The sequence below is a fragment of the Acomys russatus genome, chromosome 19, assembly GCF_903995435.1.
Source record: "Acomys russatus chromosome 19, mAcoRus1.1, whole genome shotgun sequence".
Lineage (NCBI taxonomy): Eukaryota > Metazoa > Chordata > Mammalia > Rodentia > Muridae > Acomys > Acomys russatus.
Window position 1 is genome coordinate 19,242,240 of NC_067155.1, and position 20,341 is coordinate 19,262,580.

Here is a 20,341-nt window from a genome sequence, read left to right on the forward strand (position 1 = left end):
GACTAGGGAGATTTCCAGTGAAAGGCTCTGGGTTCAATCCTCAGCACCACACCACCACAGCGCAGAGCAGACACAGCACACAGACACGCACTGGAAGTGGTGACACACCCCTGTTATCTCAGCACTCTGGAGACTGAGGTAGGAGGACCTGGGAGTTCAAGGTCTGAGCTAAGCAGTGAGTTTTCACCTAGCCTGGTTACGCACTAAGACTGCGTAAGACAACAACCCCAAACACTATTCGCAAGAGCCAGAGACCTAAAGTTCAGTGAGGGATGGGTGCATGTTGGGAGTCACTATAAAAAAGAAAATTAGTGACTTTAAGTAATGACCACTGTATTACTTTATGGCTATGTGGCCGGATGGTCCCATATGGGGTCATCTGACATCACTTAGCGGCATTCAGTTGGTGTCTGCTCTGGAAGATTCAAAACTACCCTGACGCAGTGTCTAGACTCCTATGGAGCATGCCCAGAAGTCAGTGTGAGCACAGGTCTCTGCCTGTCTGTGCAGCCTCGGGGCCTCTCCGCGGGGCCTCTTCAAATCTTCAAATAGGATCTTCTGAGATGCAGCCACCGCAGCAGGGCAGCCTGGAGGCTGAAGGCGGTGCTAACACCATCTGCGGCATTCCCCCCTGGGCAGAGCCTGTATTCCAGGAAGAGGATGAAGACTGCACAGCCCGATGGGTCCCCTGCCTCTGTTTTTCAAGACAGGGTCTCTCTGTGTAGCCTTGGCTGTCCTGGACTCACTTTGTAGACCAGGCTGGCCTCGAACTCACAGCGATCCACCTGCCTCTGCCTCCCGAGTGCTGGGATTAAAGGCGTGCGTCACCACCGCCTGGCCCTGATGGATTTTCGAAGAAGAATTTGCAGCTGTTATTAGTTTTACATCATTTCACAAATGGGGGAGGGGGGGAAACCTACAGCGCGGGGCAACCGGGTGTTTCAACGTGACGGAAGTGACGGGACGGAGGTGTTATTGTCACACATCTGTTTATAGGTAGGAGTAACATGTTGAAGCATTGTGGCTGAGGACAGGCCGTAGCACCATGGCGCGCACTACACGAACACATCCCTTGAATGGTACGAAGGAAGCCTCGTGCCCGGCCAGTTACAGGAGATGTGCTGTAACAGTGCGGGAACGTCCCGCTAGGCCTGTGTTACACTTTTGGCACTGTGAACCTTCAGATGGTGGGTGAGGTGGGAGTGCTGCCTGAAGGCCTTTTTACATTCCTTACACTCGTAGGGCTTCTCCCCAGAGTGGATCCTCAGATGCTGGGTGAGAGAAGAGTTCAGCCGGAAGACCTTCCCGCACTCCTCGCACGCGTAGGGCTTCTCGCCCGTGTGGATGCTGTGGTGCAGGGTGAGCTTCTGCCGCAGCCGGAAGGCTTTTCCACACTCCTCGCACGCGTAGGGCTTCTCGCCGGCGTGGATGCTCTGGTGCTGCGTGAGCTGCGAGAGCAGCCGGAAGGCCTTGCCGCACTCCTCGCACGCGTAGGGCTTGACGCCCACGTGCACGCTCTGGTGGGAGATGAGCTGGGAGTAGCGGCTGAAGGCCTTCCAGCACTCCTTGCACTCGTACGGCTTCTCGCCCGTGTGGATGCGGTGATGGAGGATGAGGTGGTAACCCCGGCTGAAGGTCTTGCCGCAGTCGTGGCACTCGTACGGCTTCTCCCCGGTGTGGGTCCTCTGGTGGAGCGTGAGCTGCTGCCGCACCCGAAAGGCCTTCCCGCAGTCCCGGCACGCGTGGGGCTTCTCGCCGGTGTGGAGCTTGTGGTGCGCCCTGAGGCCGGGGGCGCACAGAAAGGCTTGCCCGCACTCCTGGCACGCGTACAGCCGTGCGCCGGCCGCGCTGAGCTTCTGGTGGCGGGTGAGGTGTGCGTGCTGCCGGAAGGCCTTCCCGCACTCCTGGCACGCGTAGGGCTTCTCGCCCGTGTGGATCCTCTGGTGGAGCGTGAGCTGCCCCCGCACCCTGAAGGCCTTCCCGCACTCCTTGCACGCGTAGGGCTTCTCCCCGCCGTGCGCTTTCTGGTGCGCCCTGAGGTCCGGGCCGTACGGGAAAGCCTTCCCGCAGTCCTTGCACTCCCGCGGCCTCTGGGCGGAGTGAAGTTTCTGGTGCCTGGTGAGGTGCGCGGTCTGCCTAAAGGCCACGCCACACTCGTGACACGCGTAGGGCTTCTCGCCCGTGTGGATCCGGCGGTGAAAGGTGAGCTGCTGGCGCACTCTAAACGCCTTGCCGCAGTCGCCGCACTCGTGGGCCTTTCCCGCCAGCAGGGCTCTCCGGCGCGGGGCAGCGGAGGGGGGGCGCTCCTCGCGGGAGGGGGGCTCCACCTGACTGAGGTAGCCCTGCGGGGAGCCCTCCCGGCGCTCACGGTTCCGTTCGGCGCCCCATTCGTTCTGGACGACGACGAGGCCCCTCAGGCCACTGTTCCCAATCCTTCCCATAACCTGCCACCGGCACACATCCACCTCGTAAGGGCCATTTTCTGAGAACAACCGATTGGCCTCGTCCTTAGTTTGCAGAGCTGAAAGAAAGCAAAACACTGGCTATTTTCTTTTTCTAAAGAAGTAGACTCCTCTAGAGTAGAAACAGAGGACAAGGTAATGTTCAACTAAACTCAAAACTACACCCAAAATTGTGTCGTGTAACTTGGGGGAGGGGCGGGGCAGAGAGAATACCCGGGAAATAAGAGCTCCTGTTCAGTCCCTGGGTCATACGCTGAGGTGCGGATCCGGATTGCTGTAGAGCCCTACAGCAAACACTGATTACAGCTGGGCATGATAACATGGGTCTTTATTTATTTTTAAGATTCATTTATTTTATCGTGTATACAGTGCTCTACCTGCATGTACACCTGCAGGGCAGAAGAGGGCACCAGATCAGATTACAGATGGCTGTGAGCCACCATGTGGTTGCTGGGAACTGAACTCAGGACCTCTGGAAGAGCAGCCAGTGCTCTTAACCTCTGAGCCATCTCTCCAGCGCCGATAACATGGGTCTTTAATTGCAGCACTTGGGAGGCAGAGGCAGGTGGATTGCTGTGAGTTCGAGGCCAGCCTGGTCTACAAAGCGACTCCAGGACAGCAAGGGCTACACAGAGAGACCCTGTCTCGAAAACCAAACCAAACCAAACAAACAAAAAACCCAAATACTGTTTAAACACCTGGATATGACTATAATTTTGTTCCCATTTTTCATGTGTGTTTGTATAATGCGAGTGCACACACACACACACACACACACACACACACCCATACGTGCTCTGCATGTGTGTGGGGGGCATGTGGAGGCCCAAGGTTGGTGTCAAGAACCATCCTCAATCTATCATGCATCTAGCTGCCCAGCTTGCTCTTAGGGCGTCCTCTGGGTCGATGGCCACACCCACCTGTCGTTCACACGTGCCCTGGGGGACAGAGCACATTGGTGCAGCAGACACTTCAACCACTGAGCCATCTCCCCAAACCAGATTCTAATCTGGGGGCTGGAGAGACGGCTCGGCGGTTGAGAGCCCTCGCCGCTGTGCGCGGCAGGCCTGTTTTCTGGTTTATGTGTCTGGGTACTTTGCCTACGTGTATTTATGGGCGCTGAGTGTGTGCAGAGGGCAAAGGAAGGCTCTGGGTCCCCTGCACTGGATTTCCATGTGTTTGTGATCTGTCATGTGGGCTCTGGGAACTCCACCTGGGTCCTCTGTGAGGGCAGCGCCGTCTTAGCCGTGGAGCCGTCGCTCGAGCTCCTCCGCCTTAGTTGTCTGAAGCTGGAAATAACCAACTTGGCCAGCCTGGCAAGGCCCAGGGAGCCTGCCTCTGCCGCCGCAGCACTGAGCCCACAGGCGCCCTGGCCTTCAAGTGGACACTAAGGCTCCCCTAATTCAGCCCCCCACGGCCCCCCCCCGTTTACATAGCAATGCTCCACCAGCTGAGCCTCCCCCCGCACGCGTCTCTCCACTACCAATAACTTTACATTTTCGTGATCCTTACTGGGTTTTCCTTTCTTTTTTTAACTTTATAGAAAGTGCTAGAGGGAGAACGCAGGGCCTTACGCAGTGGTGGCACTGAGTTTTTCCTGTTTAGGGGTTTTGGTTTATGGAGATAGGGTCTCTCTGTGTAGCCCTGGCCATCCTGGACTCGCTTTGCAGACCACGCTGGCCTCGAACTCACAGCGATCCGCCTGCCTCTGTCTCCCGAGCACTGGGACTAAAGGCGCATGCGCCGCCACCGCCGGCCTGGCACTGAGCTTTTCAAGCCTCGGCTCTTCCTGAAAGGCTCCTTAAAGTCAGGTGCCGTCTTAACTTCTCTCTACTGAAGAGTGAGGTCGTATTGATTGATTTATCACAGCCACGTATCTGCTGTGCACACACGCCTCTCCTGCTGATCTCCCGTGGTTTACTACAGACGGTTAAATCCTCTTTTCATGGAGCTTGCGCAGTTACACCCACACGCGGGGTTAGGGAAAGTGCCCGGATGTGTCCGTCCGTCCCCCACTCCCCTCCCCCACACTAGGGTCTCTATTGACTGGTTGGTGTCCCCCAGCCCGTGTCCCCCAGCTCATGGCCCCGGCCCGTGTCCCCTGGCTCGTGTCCCCCGGCCCGTGTCACCCGCCCCTGTCCCCCGACCGTGTCCCCCAGCCCGTATCCCCAGCCAGTGTCCCCAGCTCGTGTCCCCCAGCCCGTGTCACCCGCCCCTGTCCCCCGACCGTGTCCCCCGCCCGTATCCCCAGCCCGTGTCCCCCGACCGTGTCCCCCGCCCGTATCCCCAGCCCCTGTCCCCCGGCCCCTGTCCCCCAGCCCCTGTCCCCCGGCCCCTGTCCCCCAGCCCGTGTCCCCCGGCCCCTGTCCCCCGGCCCCTGTCCCCCAGCCCGTGTCCCCCGGCCCCTGTCCCCCAGCCCGTGTCCCCCGGCCCGTGTCCCCCGGCCCCTGTCCCCCAGCCCGTGTCCCCAGCCCGTGTCCCCCCGGCCCGTGTCCCCAGCCCGACAGACGCTCACTCACCTGGGTTTTGCCGCCTCCTTGCAGCCCTCCAAGGCTCCTTCCCTTGCTCCAGCAAGGAAATCACGTCTGGTTTAGAAACAAAGCACCCTGTTCAGGAGGAAAGAAACTCGAGGTGATGAGGGAATGAAACCCGGAAGTGTCCTTGGGTCATTTTAGTACAGGTTCCCATGGTAACTGGTAAAGCCCTTGAAGTAGGTAAAGACAGATTAAGAGCATTTACACTAGGGCTGGAGAGACGGCTCAGAGGTTGAGAGCACTGTCTGCTCTTCCAGAGGTCCTGAGTTCAGTTCCCAGCAACCACATGGTGGCTCACAACCATCTACAGTGAGATTTGGCGCCCTCTTTGCAGGGGTACACGCAGGCAGAGCACTGAAATAAAAATTGCATCCCTGTAAAGGGCCCAAGGGACCGTTAAGCCTGGGGAAAGTGAACACACTTAATGAACGCTCTCACTTCTGATGCTCAAACCGTCTCCTTAAAACCAGGAAGTAAGGCCGGGCGTGGTGGCGCACACCTTTAATCCCAGCGGAGGCAGGAGGATCTCTGTGAGTTCGAGGCCAGCCTGGTCTACAGAGCGAGTTCAGGACAGCCAGAGCTACACAGAGAGACCCTGTCTTGGAAAACTAAAAAAAGAAAAAAGAAAACAACAACAAACCAGGAAGTAAGACAAGTGAGGCAGCACAGGCGTCAGGACACGTGGTACCATCCCCAGTACATTCCAGAATACACACAGCGGAAGAAGAAAAGCCGGTTTTCAAATGGCGTCCTCTGACCACTACATGCAGACAACACACAGACAGACAGACTCATAGACAGACACACAGGTCTGTCACAAAAGGAAATCTAAAAGCTTCTTGAAAGTTGTTCCGGAAACTTCCGCAGGACACGGGAGCTTACCTAGTGAGGCGACATTCCGGTAGTTCTCCAGCATGACGTCTCTGTAGAGTCGCCTCTGCTCTACGTCCAGGCACCGCCACTCCTCCTGAGAGAAGGCGATGGACACATCGCTGAACATCACAGACGCCTGGAGGACAAGACGTACGTCACAACTAAAGCAGGAGAAAAGAGGGTTTAAAGCCCCAAGGGAAAAACACAGGAGAGGCGCTGTAAGAGGCGGCTTGTCTGTCTGTTTTGAGACAAATCCTCTCTATAAAACTGTCTCACTCTGAAGCCCAGAGCGGCCTCCCAGGGCTCCGCCTGCCTCTGCCTCCCAAGTGTTGGCACTAAGAGCGTGTGCCATGATGGCTCAGGAGTAGAGCAAGCAAAGTGGCTTCAGCTTGAAGATGGTAAGACAGGAAAATGCAGCCGGGCGGCGATGGCGCACGCCTTTAATCCCAGCACTCAGGAGGATCTCTGTGAATTCGAGGCCACCCTGGTCTACAGAGCTGGTCCAGGACAGCCAGGGCTACACAAAGAGATCCTGTCTCAAGAAAACCAAAAAAAAAAAAAAAAAAAAAAAAAAAAAAGAAAGAAAGAAAGAAAAGAAAGAGCCGGGCGGTGGTGGCGCACACCTTTAATCCCAGCACTCAGGAGGCAGAGGCAGGCAGATCACTGTGAGTTCGAGGCCAGCCTTGTATACAAAGCGAGTCTAGAACAGCCAAGGATAGACAGAGAAACCCTGTCTCGAAAAAAAAAAAAAAAAAAAGAAGAAGAAGAAGAAAAGAAAAGAAAGAAAGGTTAGCCAAGGAAGCCAGGAAGAGGTCACAGTGAGCAGCGCTCCTACACGGCTTCGGTTCCTGCCTCCAGGTCCCTGGTGTGACTTCCTGTCCTGACTTCCCTCCGTGACAGACTACAAGCTGTGAAGCGAAATAAACCCTTCCCTCCCCGTGTCCCTCTTTGGTAACGGTGTTTATCACAGCAACAGAGAGATCCTAGGACAGGCATGGAGCCCAGAGGGAGAGCCTAGGGGAGGGACAACAGAACCCATCACGCCTGAGGAAGGAAGGCAGTAAACGCAAGGCCAGCCTGGGCTACACGTCCGTAGCCTGTGTGCGGTTGTGTGCGCAGGCACGTACACACACAAATGGGAAGACAGCTTCGTGAGGTCGGTTTTTTCGCCTTCCACCTTGATGTGGGTTGCAAGAAATCTAATTCTCGGGGCACTGGCCTTGTATCAGGGCCTTTTACCCACTGAGCCGACTCACTGGCTCCCTTTCGGTCCTATTTTGGAGACAGAGTCTCCCACTGTAGCTCTGGTCTACTGCATCCTCCTCCTCAGCGTGCCGTGCTTAACTGCGTCGGTCACCGCCCCCAGCTCCAGGATTGTCTTAAAGAAAACTCGGGGCTGGGGGGGGGGGCAGTGGGTAAAGTGCTTCCTACGCAAGCAAGAGGAGCCCAGGTCAGTGGAGCAAGTGGAGGGCACGAGTGGCAATCCTAGCGTGACGCACTCAACTGTTAGTGCCACCCTGCTCCTAAGTGCAGCCCGAAAGCCCCTAGCTCTTTCTGACCGCACGCCTCAGGCGCGTCTCCACTCAAGCCCAAACCCACAAGATTTCACCGTATCTTTGCTGAAGCCAAACAGCAGCACATTTTATGTACTTAGAAAACGGAAGTCTAGAAAAACCCCGCCTTCCTATGAGCAGCTGAGCGGCTCCATTCTGTCATCGGCTATGGATGCTGAATGGTTTATTCAGCGAGCACTGAAGACTGAAAAAGACAAAGCTTGGTTTCTTCCCCCAGTGGATTTGAAACAGCCAGGAGGAAGGGTCCTGGATGGGGCCCTGACAGCAAGATTCACGACAAAGGAATGGTCACTCGGGGCCGGAGGGATGGCTGAGCCACTGAGAGTTTTTACTGCTCTGGCAGACAACCTGGGTTTGATTCCCACCACCCATGTGGTGACTTTTTTTTTTATATATATATATACAGTGCTCTGCCTTCATGTACGCCTGCAGGCCAGAGGAAGGCATCAGATCTCAGTGTAGATGGCTGTGAGCCACCATGTGGTTGCTGGGAATTGAACTCAGGACCTCTGGAAGAGCAGACAGTGCCTTTAACCTCTGAGCCATCTCTCCAGCCCCTATGTGGTGACTTATAACTTTAAGTGCCATTCCAGGGATCTGTCACCTTCTGGACTCCTCAGGCACCTGGCACTCATGTAGTCCACACACACACACACACAGAGTCACACACACCACACACAGTCACACACACACACAGAGTCACACACAGAGTCACACACACCACAAAGTCACACACACCACACACAAGCACACACACGTGTGCGCGTATGCACATGTACACACATACAGGCAGGAGAAACACTCCTACACATAAAAAGAAATTTTAAAAAGTATTCACAGGACCTCAACATGACAGTTTTCCCAGAAAAAGACTACAAACAGTTAACTCACACAGGCCATCGTTTAGAAATTCAGCAACTGCTCGGTCTTCCTTGATGTTTATTTCTCAGAAGAAGCAGAGTCCACTGAGCCTGGAGCTGGGGGAGGAAAACAAGCGCATGAGATTTGGCCTCAGAAGTCCCCAGTGAGCCCTCCATCTGCAGCCACACCGCCTTACCCACTCTCCTTCGGAGTGTCACAGGCACACCTGGACTCACCAGACCCGAGGAAAAGAAATCCCAGCCTGGCCGTCATAACCGCTGGGACACCATAGCTCAGGCCAAGCTGCCCTCCACACTGTGCTGATGCTCCTGCCTTCACCCGCACATGTCACAGGTAGGCACTGCTACCCCTAATGTTTTATTAGTGTGTTTATACGTTACAGTGTATCTCCAGGACTGCTGTGTAGTCTATTACATTCTTGCAACAGATCGGAAACCCCTCATTAAAAGAAATTAGACCAGATGTGTAGAAACTGAAAGTTGGGAAGAGGAGTAGCTGCAGATAGAACTTTTATTCTCCCAATGCCAGCTCTCATTCCGTTGACCCCTTGCTTGTGAAACCCAGAATTCCCTGCTCCAGTGACGGAGCCTTGGCACTGATGATTCACTAGAAAACAGGTGGTGGTGGCACACGCCTTTAATCCCAGCACTCAGGAGGCAGAGGCAGGTGGATCGCTGTGAGTTCGAGGCCAGCCTGGTCTACAAAGCGAGTCCAGGACAGCCAGGGCTACACAGAGAAACCCTGTCTCGGAGGTGGTTTTAAACAAACAAACAAAAAAAAAAAACAAAAAACAAAAAACAGTATATATTGCTCCTCTAGAATTCAGTTCCCAGCACCTGACTCAGGAGGCTCATAACCGCCCTTCACCCCAGCTCCAGGAGGATCTCATCCCATCGATGCCCCTGGTGTCTAAGGCACCAGCACCCAGATGTGCGCACACACGTTAACACACATGTATATCACAATCTGATCCCCTGACCTTACCTTTTAAACAGGCAACAGCAATTTATTCCTTCCCTTCCTGTGAGCGCTTAAAGACAGGACTGAGGGTAAAAGGGAAATCTTAACGTCCAATTGTTTCCTTGGAGCCTTGTCCAGCCTGGCTAAAAAAAAAAAAAAAAAAATCAAGGCCCAAGGGCACTAGTCCTGTCACTGCCACCTGTCACTCACACACAGCTGTCCTCTGCTGGTACCTGAGAGCAGCCAGAGTGGCGGGTGGCCGGGGCTGGAATAGAGAGTTCACAGCGGCGTCCTCGTTGGACCCCCTTGCCCAGTGTGTGGCTGTGTCCCAGCATGTGTGAGTGTTGGGAGGTGACCCCCAAGGAGCCAGCCGAAGGGGTGTGTGGGCGGGGGTGGGGCGCGGGACATGTCATTCAGATCTAGCATTTTCCTCCCAAGATCCGGAGCGCTTTGTTTTGTTTGCTGGGGCGTCTTTTGTGTGGCGCTCAGGTGAGTGCCTGGGGGGGACCATTCATCCTTGGGGCTGATGTGACCAGAACCACACACTCCCCGACCTCGGCAATCTCGCCCACGCGAGCCGCTCTGCATCCCATTCGCTCACGCAAATGCCATTACGCGGGACTCAGTCCGGTGCCGCCCTGCCACGCCCAGCAGGCACAGTTCGCCCCCATGGTCCCCACCCAGGGCGCGCGCGGGACCCGGGGCCGCCCTGACCTCCCCACCACCACCACCCCCTTACCCCGCTCCATGGAACGATCGGGAACCCAGACCCCGGAGCTGGCGCCGCCGAGGTGACACCCGCTGCGGAAGCACGGTGGTCGGAGGTGGTCCCCACGGCCCGGAGGACCTAAATGGCCAGGCAGGCGCGCGCGGGGGCTGCTGGGAGGGCCAGCCACGCGCGCCCAGCGCGCAGGCGCCGCACTCCGATGTGAGCTTTGTCTGGGACCACGGGGAGGGAGCAGGGGGACCTCCCCAGCTCAAGTATTTGAGGACAACCCGGTTTTCTTTTTGGAGAGGCGTGCATTTAATTACAGTCACAGGTTCGATGTGGATATGAATGCAAAGGAACATGTTTTAACATGAGTCTTTAGGGAACATCCCGGTCGTGTTGTAGTTTGCTGCTGCCCCAGATTCTTTGTTTTGTTTTGTATTTCGAGACAGGGTCTCTCTGTGTAGCCCTGGCTGTCCTGGACTCGCTTTGTAGACCAGGCTGGCCTCGAACTCACAGCGATCGACCTGCCTCTGCCTCCTGAGTGCTGGGATTAAGGGCGTGCGCCACCACCCACCACAGCCTGGCCCTGCTGCAGATTGTTAAGGATAAGATTTCTTATATTATTAATTTATTCATATTACATCTCAATGGTTATCCCCTCCCTTGTATCCTCCCATTCCTCCCTCCCTCCCATTTTCCCCCTACTCCCCTCCCCTATGACTGTGACTGAGAGGGACCTCTTTCCCCTGTGTATGCTCATAGGCTATCAAGTCTCCTCTTGGAAGATTTTTTTTTTTTATGTGCATGTTTGTTTGGCTGACGTGCACCACCTTGGTACCTGGTACCCAAGGATGGCACCGTATTTGGGAGCAAGCGTGTGGGTGCTGGATAGAAGCCGGGTCTCCGCTGCGTGAGCGTTGGGCTGTCCCAGCCGCTGTGCAGGGCAGAAACTCCAGACCAAGGAAAAATAAGACAAGAGAAGTGGTGTGGCTGGAGCAAGCAGCCAAGGATGAAGGAATTTCTTGGCCAGAGGTTTTTTTTTGTTTGTTTTTCCTTTTTTTTTTTTTTTTTTTTTTTTTTTTTTTTTTTTTTTTTTTTTTTTTTTTTGGTTTTTCGAGACAGGGTTTCTCTGTGTAGCCTTGGCCATCATGGACTCGCTTTGTAGACCAGGCTGGCCTCGAACTCACAGCGATCCGCCTGCCTCTGCCTCCCGAGTGCTGGGATTAAAGGCGTGCGCCACCACGCCCGGCTGTTTTTCCTTTTTTAAAATTTTTATTTATTTATTGTATATGAGTGCTTTATCTGCAGAAGAGGGCGCCAGATCTCACTATAGATGGCTGTGAGCCACCATGTGGTGGCTGGGAATTGAACTCAGGACCTCTGGGAGAGCAGTCAGTGCTCTTAACCTCTGAGCCGTCTCTCCAGCCCTGTTTTTTTTCTTTTTTAAGGAGAAACATAAGACAGCACAAATACATTCTAATACCGCTACTTCTAACTTAATATCACCAATTTTTTCGTGCCTTTTATTTTCATGTTTTCTTACCTAGTCACACGAGCATTCTTTTTTGTTGTTGTTGTTTGATTTTTTAGGCAGTTTCTGTGTGTAGCCTTGGCTGTCCTGGACAGACTTTATAGATCAGGCTGGCCTTGAGCTCAGACATCGGGCTGCCTCCGCCTCCCCGAGTGTTGGGATTACTGGCGTGCGCCTGGCTGGAGCGTATTTCTTTAAAATGGCAGTGCGGCCGGGTGTGGTGGCGCACGCCTTTAATCCCAGCACTCGGGAGGCAGATGCAGGCGGATCTCTGTGAGTTCGAGGCCAGCCTGGTCTACAAAGTGAGTCCAGGATAGCTAAGGCTAACACAGAGAGACCCTGTCTCGAAAAACTAAAAAATAAATAAATAAATAAATAAATAAAATGGCAGTGCGTAGTGACACAAGCCCTAAATCTCAAGACTACAGGAGACTCTCTATGGAGTTTGAAGTCAGTCTGGCCTATGTATTGTGAGTTCCGGGCCAGCCAGCGCTGTGCTAATAATAATAATTTTAAAACTAAAATAAAGCCACTTAGTTACTAAGTTCCTAGCTAGTAGCTGTTGGCCAGCATGCAACAAATTGGGCTTGGCCTGCATGCTTTCCTTTGTCAACCTCTGATCCAAAGGAACCACTGGTAGCTACGTTTCTGTATTTTTTGGTTTTGTTTTTTGGTTTTTCAAGACCAGGTTTCTCTGTGTATCCTTGGCTGTCCTGGACTCACTTTGTAGACCAGGCTGGCCTCGAACTCACGGAGATCCACCTGCCTCTGCCTCCCGAGTGCTGGGATCGCCCTGGCTCAGTTTCTGTGTTTTTTAATTGTCCGAAAAAATTAATTGTGTTGGCATATGTCTGTAATCTCAACCCTTTCAAGGCAGGAGGATTGTTCAAAGTTCGAGACCAGCCTGAGCTACATAAGTGAGGCCCAAGCCAGCCAGGGCTATGCAGTAGGACCTAGTCTTAAATACATGAAGTAGATGTGACAATTAAATTTCCCAGGACTGGGGAGCAGTCACTGACATGCGGCCTGTTGTCATCTGGCGGGCACAACCCTAAGTGCCTGCAACACTGAGGCCGGTGGCACAACCATTTCCACCTGACAGTGACCACGAGAGCAGAGCTCTAAACACCAGAGAGGGACCTGGCTGAGCATCTGTCGCCTGCAATCCCAGCCAGCACCTGGGAGTCTCGGCAGGAGTACTGAGCTTGAGGCCAGACTGGGGTACATAGGGAGACCCTGTCTCATCAAACCAACCCGCCCGCCGGCCAGATAGCTCAATATGAGCACGGTGACAGGCGTCTGGAGTTCTAGCTACTCTGGAGGCAAAAGTGGGGACATCTATTGAGCCCAAGGCTTTGAAAACAGACAGACGACATCTTGGGGCACGTGAGACTAAAAGCACTTGCTGTCACTCAAAGGATAAGTTATCCTTCGGCCCCCACACATGTAGTATGCTGCAGCACGTATATACGCATACGAAATAAATACAATTTTTTTCAAAAGGTCCCTGGTCTCTAATGAAGTAAACAGCTGACTGTGACTACTCTTTGGGAAAATGAACGTGTGCAGGTTGCAGTCAAAAGGTGTTGCTGTCTTACTTATGTTTAAATCTCCCATAAGGGAAAAACACCTGCCTTGTTTCTCTGGTTAACATTAAGAGCACATAAGCCGGGGAGAGGCCTCAGTGGGGCTTGCTGTTGATTCCCCGAGGGAGGCACACAGTGGAAGGAGAGAACCAATTTCCCCTGTGACCCTCCATACCAGGAGTGCTGCACACACAGACTAAAACTTCAAAAAATAAAACGGGGCCCAGGCGTGACGGCACACACTTTAACCCAGCACTCACACCAGGAGGCAGAGGCAGGTGAGTCACTCTGTGTGTAGACCAGCCAGCCTGGTCTACGTAGTGAGTTTCCAGGAGAGCCGGGGTAATATAAAAAGACCTTGTAGGGGCTGGAGAGATGGCTCAGAGGTTAAGAGCACCGTCTGCTCTTCCAGAGGACCTGAGTTCAGTTCCCAGCAACCACATGGTGGCTCACAACCATCTATAGTGAGATCTGGCGCCCTCTTCTGCAGATAAAGCACTCATATGCAATAAATAAATAAATAAATGTATTTTAAAACAAATAAAGACAGACAGGTAGATGGATGGATGGGGCTTAGGAGACGGCTCGTTGGCTAAGAACACTGCTTGCTCTTACAGAAAACCCAAGTTCGGTTCTCAGCACCGTTATGGCGACTCTTAACCATCCAGTTACAGGAGATGGCATGTCTTCTTCTGACCACCCAGGCCACCACCAGTCAGCGATGCACGCACATTAAGATACTCATATGCATAAAAATAACACATAGTAGAAAGATGTGCCTAGGGGAGATGTCCATTGGGGCATACGCCTGATACATATATACACACACACACCAGATGGCCTCTGCCATCTGTGTGCCACCATCAAGGGCCACTGATCTCGGCAGTCCACGTGGGATCTAGACTCACAAGACGTATCTCTGGGAGTCTAGGGGTGGGTGAGTGGGACGGCTCCAGGCAGGGTTAACTCAAGTAGGAAAACACACCTTGGATTTAAAGGGGTCGGGGGCACCAGGGGCTGGACAGATGGCTCAGGAGTCAAGTACGCTTCCTGTTCCCAACACCCACATGGTGGCCCCCATCACTTCCGGCTGTGAGCACATGCGGGCAAGCTGACTCCTAGCATTCACCTTTCGGCTTCCCAACTGCACACTCAACGTGACTGTGATTCCTGGCCTGCCAAACTGTACCCTCAAACCGTTAACTGGCCTCGAACTCAGAGATCCGCCAGCCTGTCTCCCAGTGCCACCACCCAGCTAAATTCTCGAACTCTTAACCTCGTTACAAATGACACTTTGGGGGGCAGTGTTAGGAGTTGCTTCCTTAGCGATCTCTACAGGTGTAACTTGAGACACACTCACTGTGAGGACCTAACTGACTCTCCCCTGGGGACACGCCCACCTCTAACAGGGCGCTTTGCTTTACACTTCCTCTCTCGGAGACCTTCCTTCCTGTCTGTACTACATCCAACTCTGCAGAGGCAGGTGGATCTCTGAGTTCGAGGCCAGCCTGGTCTACACAGCGAGTGCAGGACAGCCAGGGCTACACAGAGAGACCCTGTCTCGAAAAACCAAAAAAAGATAAAAAGAAAGAAAACCACAACGTTGTTTCTATATGAATTCTGATATTTAAGATCAAAGCATTGTTTCTTTTCAGCTATTTGCCAGACTGAATAATCTAAGGCAAAACAAATGCAGACTGTTACTGAAAGGCTCCCAGAATATACTATGTTCGTAGGGTGTTTCTCGAATATGAATTTCCTTTGGCTGAACAAGCTGTAGCCAAGGAGAACACTGCTGCTACATTCCTCAGTCTGGAGGGGTCTTAAGGACAGACAGCTCTCTGGCAGCGCTGGGTCTCCCTGTGCAGCTCGCACGGCCTTGCTTAGCAGCAGTATAAGCTCGGATGCGGAGGAGGCTGTGAGTCAAAGGTGAAGCTCTTCCCGCAGCCCTCGTGCGGGCAGGCCGCCTTCCCGGCGTGACTCCTGTGGTGGCTGACGAGCTGCGAGCTCTGAGAATAGGCCTTCCCACAGATCTTGCACCCGTAGGGCTTCTCCCCAGTGTGGATCCTCTGGTGTCTGGTGAGGTCAGACCCAGAGCGGAAGGCCTTCCCGCACTCCCTGCAGCCGTAGGGCTTCTCTCCCGTGTGGATCCTCTGGTGTTTAATGAGCTGTGAGCTCTGACTGAAGGCATTGCCGCACGCCTTACACTGGTACGGCTTCTCTCCCGTGTGGATCCTCTGATGCTGAGTAAAATTGGAGCCGCTGCTGAAGGCCTTCCCGCACTGCTTACATTCGTACGGCTTCTCGCCCGTGTGGATCCTCTGATGTCGGGTAAAATTGGAGCCGCTGCTGAAGCCCTTCCCGCAGTCCTTGCACTCGTAGGGCTTCTCGCCCGTGTGGATCCTGTGATGGCGTGTGAGGTCCGAGCCACAGATGAATGTCTTCCCGCACTCCTTACACTCAAAGGGTTTCCTCCCTGTGTGGATTTTGTGGTGGTGCGTGAGGCCCGAGGGGTGCCTGAAGGTCCTGCCGCAGTCCTTGCATGCGTACGGCCTCTCGACGGCACGGAAGACTTGATGGGCAGTGCGCTGTGAGCCGAGTGGGTAGCGTGTCCCGTTCTCCTCCCTTGCCCAGAGCTCCTCTTTCTTCCTAATGATGTGCTGCAGCCAGAAGGGTGGGGCCGGGCCGAGAGGGGGCGCGTCTCCGATTACCCGCTCACCCAGCTGTCTCTCCCAGGCGAGGCTGAGATGAGCGCGCTGGGCGTCCTGTCTCGTGAGTTTCCTCACGATCTCCCAGTGCGTTGACTCTATCTCGTAAAGTTCCTTCTTAAAAAATAATTTCTGGGCCTCACATCTTGATTCCAGGACTAAAATAAAAATACAAAAGTGATCACTCACATTTTTATTATGGGAGACATGAAAACTATATTAGATGTGACATAAACATGGGAAGGGAGATCTGTGTTGATTTTTGAAATCCAGCTGAGGGGCCGGCTGGGTGCAATGGCTAAACCCCAGGTACATAACTATACTATCAGCGCTCAGGAAGTAGAGGCAGGAGGATTGGGAGTTCCAAGTTGACCTAAGTTTGAAGCGACTCTGGGTTTTATGAGACTGTGTGATCTGGAGAGATGGCTCAGCAGTTAAGAGCACTTCCAGAGGACCCAGGTTCAACTCCCACCACCCACATGGCATCTGTCTGTAGTTCTAGGAGATCTGGCACCTTCACACAGATATATAAATGCAGGCAAAACACCAAAGCATACAAAAATTAAATAAATCTTAGCTAAGAAAAAAATTGTGCTGGGTGGTGGTGGCACACGGCTTTAATCCCAGCACTCGGGGAGGCAGAGGCAGGCAGATCGCTGTGAGTTCGAGGCCAGCCTGGTCTACAAAGTGAGTCCAGGACAGCCAAGGCTACACAGAGAAACCCTGTCTTGAAAAACAAAAACAGCCCGGCGTGGTGGCGCACGCCTTTAATCCCAGCACTCGGGAGGCAGAGGCAGGCGGATCGCTGTGAGTTCGAGGCCAGCCTGGTCTACAAAGTGAGTCCAGGATGGCCAGAGAAACCCTGTCTCGGAAAACAAAAACAAAAACAAAACAAAACACGCACACACACACACACACACAAATTTAAATTCTGAGGCTGGAAAGATGGCTCAATAGTTAGGAACACTTGCTGTCCATGCAGAACCCAGGCTCTGTCCCCAGCGCCTCCATCGCAGTCACAGCTGCCTGTAACCCCAGCTCTACAGCAATAGCAGCTCATTTCCGGCCTCCCTGGCCACCAGGCAAGCATGTACTACACATGCAGGTAAAACTTCATATATGAACATTTTTTAAAAAATTAAAACTAATGCTGAGCGTGGTGGCGCACGCCTTTAATCCCAGCACTCCGGAGGCAGAGGCAGGTGGATCACTGTGAGTTCAAGGCCAGCCTGGTCTACAAAGTGAGTTCCAGGACAGCAGAGCTACAGAGAGACCTTGTCTTGAAAACCAAGCAAGCAAAACAAAGAAGGAAACAAGGACGCTTGGCTCAGTCAGTGGCACAAGGCTGGCTTAGCAGGCACGGGCAAGGCTCAGAATGCTTTCTGTAACTCAGGCAGCTTTCTCTTTCTCCTCCTTTTAGGTTTTTGTTTTGTTTTTGGTTTTTTTGTTTTGTTTTGTTTTGTTTTTTGTTTTTTGGTTTTTCGAGACAGGGTTTCTCTGTGCAGCCTTGACTGTCCTGGACTCACTTTGTAGACCAGGCTGGCCTCGAACTCACAGCGATCCACCTGCCTCTGCCTCCCGAGCGCTGAGATTAAAGGCGTGCGCCACCACCATGCCCGGCTCCCTTTTAGGTTTTTAAAGGCAGCATCTCACTGTAGCCCTGGCTGGCCTAGAACTCAGAGATACATCTGCCTCTTTCTCCTAAGTGCTGGCATTTCGAGAATGTGCCACCATACCTGACTATTTTTGGTTCTTCTTTTATTTTTACTTTTTGAGATAGGGTCTCATTTTGTAGCCTAGGGTGGCCTAGAACTGGTTGCTATCCTCCTGCCTCAGCCTCCCAAGCGCTATAGTAGCAGGCATGAGCCGCCATACCATGCAGCTTCCTATTTCTGACTCTACAACGTTTGAAACTCTCTGTGGGACTAGGGTGTAGAACTCTGGCGGTTTTTTTCCGAAGGCAAGTGAGCACCTCCCACTTGGAAGAAAGGAGGAGGCAGACCTACCCCAGGGCAAGCCAGGGGTGAGCACGGACACGTGTCCTTACCCATGGACAGCAGGTGGCTGCAGTTCTCCTGCATCACGTCTCTGTACAGGTCCCTCTGCTCCTCAGTCAGGCACTGCCACTCCTCCTCAGAGAACTCGATGTACACATCGCGGAAAAGCACTGACACCTGGAGGGACAACCACGTACTGCAGACAAAGCCGTGTGGGGTTCATGAATTCCTCTGCTCCCCACATGAAGCTGGGACAGCACGGAGCTGAGCTGGGGAGACTTCTGAATTCAGGGAATGATTATACAAAGCCTCCTGGTGTTCTCGGCACATGGCCCTCTTCTCAGACAGCGAAGAGTAAAATTCCCGGATGGAAGAGACAGGCAGAGCATTAGAAGCATCCAGAAAGACACATCAAGGATTCGGGGGTGGGGTGAGGGTGGGGGGAGGGGCAGGGGGAGATGGCAGTGGGACTCTTAGCATGTCTGAACACAGTGACAGCAGCTGTTCACTATCCTGTGGAGAAGAATAAACTCCCGTTCTGTGCACAAGGACGCAAGGAAGCCACTGGCGGCCCACCAGGAAGAGGCCATGGGATGCAGGCGAAACCAATGGGAGAATGTCAGAGGGAAGTCCAGGGATAGAGCAGAAGTTTCAGGAAAGTGGTGACGTGCTAGGGGGTAGCCAGGTCAGATGGCAACACACACACACAGGGTCAGGGAGGGACTCTCTGTGTCCAAAAGACCAGGTAAGAGACGCGCTGACCGGGGCCGGAGGGACGGCTCGGCAGTTAACGGTACCTGGCGCTCTTTGCAGAGGAGCTGACTTAGGTTTTGAGAACCCACAACCATCTGTAACCGAGTTTGAGGGGATCCAGCGCCCCCTCTGGCCTCCACAGGGCTGTACACACACGGTTCTGATACAGGCTGGGGGGAGGGGGCGGCGTTGGCAAGTGAAATAAAAATCTTTTTTTTAAAAAAAGGCCCCAAATTTAGCGATTGACCTGTGGTAATGACATGACCGAACTTGGGGGTCACAGCCTGCGCCCCAAGCCAGGTTCAGCCACCCCGCCTCAATAAGTCAATTAAAGGAGCCACATTAATAGCGGAAAGTAGACCCTCCTAAGTGCCGGAATTGAAGGCGCGTGCCACCACGCTTTAGTTGTGCGCCTTTAACCTGTAACAGCTGGACCGTCTCTCCAGCACCCCTAAAGCATTCTCAATTTGTCCAGCAGAGACCAGGTCCTTTAGAGCAGTGGTTCTCACCCACTTTGGGTATAGACCAATTCTTTCACAGGGGTCAGCTTAGGCCATTAGAAAACGCAGATGTTTACATTATAACTCATCACTGTAGCAATATTACAGTTATGAGGTAGGAAGGAGATAGTTTTATGGATTTGGGTCACTGCGACATGAGGGTCACGGCATTAGGAAGACCGAGACCCACTGCCTTAGGATGTGACGCTTTGCTCAGCACAGGGAGGGGCCCTACCGTGACTGCACACCCACTGCAAGCAAACACACAACACGGGCTCTGCCTGTGACTGAACTGAAGTCCCCTTGTTTAACACCAAAAAGGCATCAAGATGAAGGGAACGTTTATCTGTACTAGAGACAAAATAGACTCAAGATGTGAATACAAAAAGAGCTGCGCCTCACCTGAGCCATGGCTTTGACAGGCGCAGTCCCTCTCCGCAGCTCTTCTGGAACAGGCAAAGAAAACAGTGAGACCCGCTTGACTCAGCTCCCACTACCTCACTCCCCATGGCCTCACACCCCTCACCCCCCCACACACACACTGAGGGGTCAGCGTGGGAAGGACAGACAAATCTCTCAACATCGCTAACTCAGAGAGCCAGGCTCGGGAGCGGAACAGGACGGGGCTGGGCCAGGTGGCGCAGGCGCATGTAAGCCAGAAAACACACGCGTAGATACAGAGTCCTTTTCCAAACTACAGTGTGAGGGCACGTGCCTGAAATCCCAGCATGACACTGAGGCAGTAACATTGCCGCCACAGGTGGGAGGCCAGCCAGGCCTACATAAACACTGGCTCATCTCTCTCTCTCTCCCTCTCCCTCCCTCCTGGGGACCCCCCCCCCCCCGGTTTGGTTTTGGTTTTTTTTTTTTTGGTTTTTCGAGACAGGGTTTCTCTGTGTGTAGCCCTGGCCATCCTGGACTCACTTTGTAGACCAGGCTGGTCTCGAACTCACAGAGATCCGCCTGCCTCTGCCTCCCGAGTGCTGGGATTAAAGGCGTGCGCCACCACGCCCCCCCCCCCCCCCCCCCGGTTTTGTAAGACGGGGTCTCTACATTGCTCTGATTGGCCTGGACCTCACTCGGTTGACTAGGCTAGCCTTCAACTCACAGAGATCCTTCTCCCTCTGCCTCCAGACCTTTGCTGGAATCAAAGGTCTGCTCAACCACACACACGGTATAAAAGTAATTTTTTTTTCCCCCGAGTCAGGGTCTCTCTGTGTACCCTTGGCTGTCCTGGACTCACTCTGTACACCAGGCTGGCCTCGAACT

General features: G+C 53.5%; 2 protein-coding genes across 2 annotated transcripts in view; both read right to left on the reverse strand.

Annotated features, from left to right (window-relative positions):
• Positions 1-1,125: 1,125 nt before the first annotated feature.
• Positions 1,126-9,897, reverse strand: LOC127203271 (zinc finger protein 82-like). The gene is made up of 4 exons (XM_051162061.1): positions 9,887-9,897; positions 5,879-6,030; positions 4,982-5,068; positions 1,126-2,521 (listed from the first exon to the last, which is right to left on the reverse strand). Exons 1-4 carry the CDS (start codon positions 9,895-9,897, stop codon positions 1,146-1,148), a joined length of 1,626 nt encoding a protein of 541 aa, XP_051018018.1. The 3' UTR covers positions 1,126-1,145.
• A 5,100-nt stretch (positions 9,898-14,997) lies between these two features.
• Positions 14,998-20,341, reverse strand: part of Znf566 (zinc finger protein 566) — a 10,565-nt gene continuing 5,221 nt past the window's right edge. Inside the window, exons 3-5 of the mRNA XM_051162062.1 lie at positions 19,475-19,518; positions 17,870-18,032; positions 14,998-15,980 (exon numbers count right to left, since the gene is read on the reverse strand). Of these exons, the coding sequence (XP_051018019.1) occupies positions 14,998-15,980; positions 17,870-18,032; positions 19,475-19,518 (1,190 nt within the window). The remainder of the gene's footprint in view (positions 15,981-17,869; positions 18,033-19,474; positions 19,519-20,341) is intronic.